Source organism: Halyomorpha halys, unplaced genomic scaffold (genome assembly GCF_000696795.3).
Source record: "Halyomorpha halys isolate HHAL.00 unplaced genomic scaffold, Hhal_1.1 Scaffold262.1, whole genome shotgun sequence".
NCBI lineage: Eukaryota > Metazoa > Arthropoda > Insecta > Hemiptera > Pentatomidae > Halyomorpha > Halyomorpha halys.
This window is the reverse complement of record NW_027109480.1, coordinates 463649-465916: the sequence shown is the minus strand read 5'-3', so window position 1 is coordinate 465916 and position 2268 is coordinate 463649. Positions and strand designations below refer to the sequence as shown.

The 2268-nt window shown below is 38.7% G+C and overlaps 1 protein-coding gene across 1 annotated transcript in view; it reads left to right on the top strand.

Annotated features, from left to right (window-relative positions):
- The first annotated feature begins 291 nt into the window (after positions 1-291).
- LOC106680449 (uncharacterized) overlaps positions 292-2268 on the top strand; it is a 20812-nt gene continuing 18835 nt past the window's right edge. The window contains exon 1 of the mRNA XM_067047663.1: positions 292-471. Within this exon, the coding sequence (XP_066903764.1) occupies positions 292-471 (180 nt within the window). The remainder of the gene's footprint in view (positions 472-2268) is intronic.

Below are 2268 nucleotides of genomic sequence, written 5' to 3'. Positions count from 1 at the left end.
CTAAAAATCAAAGGTCAGAATTTAACCAACCTACTTCCTGCTGCAACCAATCAACCTCCAGCAGTAGACAACCAGCCTGTAGCTGCAGTCAACCCGGAGAAGGAGTCATTACCGTAATTTTCTTTAGCGCAAGCTCATGCCACCACACTAGAATGGATTAAGGTCCGTACGGCAACCGCCCAGGACCTGAGGAAGGCGATGTCGGACCTAGAAAAATTCACCGGAGAGACCAGAGAGTTAAATCATTATTTAAAAGGAGGCGATCGCCTAATTGGGCGAATAGAAGCGAAGATGTCGGAAGTTCTACTGGACAGCGAGGATGCAAAAGCCCTGAAAGCAGTGCTAGTCTGCCGGGTAAAAAGAAGTATCCTAAATCAGATTCAGCCAGATGAAGAGACCCCCTGGAGTGTCTTCAAAGAAAGATTAAAGAGTGCATTCGGAGGAGGACGGCGGACCCCAGAGGAAGATATAGTTATGATGATCTGAGAAACGAAAAAACCGAGACAGTCTATTGGGCAGTATGCCGCAGAACTCCTGGCACGCTATTACAAAATTCAGGATAAACTTAGCGAGATGATGGAGACAATCCAAGTACATGGTCGGATGCAATTCCTATTAGGGATGCGACATCGATGCCGATGTTTTGAAAACATCGATGTTTTACTCAAAACATCGATGTTTTAAGACCGATGTTTTCTAAACATGAGATGCACAGAGATTGCGGAACAGGGGAATCTCTCGAAGGACGAACGGATCCATGAGTGAAGCCACAGAAATGTTCGAGACCTCAGGGACAGAAACTGAAGGAGGAGACTATGAGCGAGAGTACAGGCAGCAAGGCAAGAGGAGGACTTTGAGACGAAAAGGAGAAGGAGCGAGAACACAAGGAGATTTTTGAGGAGCGTACCCAGAGAGGGGCAACCGCACGTTGAAGTTCAACCATATGAGAGTGGAAACACGGCTGTTTGCCTACAATAGAGATTGAAGGAGTGAGGTGTCTGGTAGACACCGGTAGTTCCAGTACTATCATGTGTTGAAAAGCTGTGGACAAGTTGTTTTGTGGAGAGAGAGCACACCGGATTCAGGCATGTCAGTGTAGGTTAATCACCCTGGGTGGTCCTTGTGAGATAGAGGGGGAGGCGGAAATAGGTTTGAACCATTGGGGATTTAGTAAGGGCATCTTGAAAGTGCATACTGTAAAGAACATTCCGAGGGAATGTAAATTATATATTATACGAAATGAAATACATTCCCTCGGAATGTAAATTAATTGTGGGGTGTGACCTGCTAGGGAAGGTGCTTGGATTAAGAATAGCAAGGGAAAATGGATGATTAAGATAGGAGGTAAAACCTACAATTGTCATTAACAAGAGAGGATTGAGGGTGCACAGATGAGGGCAAGCAATCAAGGTGTCCTCTTTCCAGTCCTACCACTGGTAAATATTGATTGTTTTGTTGTTAATATGTTTGTAACAATTTTTTTCTCATTACCCATACATGAAATTTTAATTTATTTACCATCTAAATATACTTTTATATAAACTGTTTATGGTTATTGTTCAAAAATCTTCTAGGTTATATTATCATTTAATTAATAAGACGAAAAATCAGATCATTCAATTTTGAAAAATTTATAATGACGTTACCAAATTAGAGAAAGTATTTATGACTGATACTCGATATTTAGCTAACAGCTGAAATTAATCAATTGCATATCACAGTGATGATATCAATAATAAACTTATTTTTAGTGACATTCTGTCCTGCATTTAAATAATGCTTTATTCAAACAGAATGCTTAAATTTTAAAACATATAACATATTGATGTTTTCAAAAATTTGTTGTGTTTATTCATAGAGAGCATCCTCTGTCCTGGCTTTGCTATGACTTTTGACAAATACTTTTTGGTGAATAGTCTTTAGTATTTCAGAAATATATATATAAGTTAAGTATTGGCGAAAGCAAAATGTCAAAGAAGAGAAGAAGGAATAAGATCTAACTCGCTTGAACTGCTGTAAAACACTAACTTTATTGTGTTCGCTACATCTCTTATATACCCTCGATCAGCTCGACTCATACCGTAACTCCCCCCCACCAGTTTACGAACAATCCTCGTAAACTAATACTGTATAATATAATATCATAGAAAACAAGAACAATAAAGAAAAAAAATATTTACAAAAAAAACAAATCCTATATACATATCATTGAAAAAACTCACAAGTTCCCTTAATAAACGCTAAATACATAATTTAAACCTAATAATA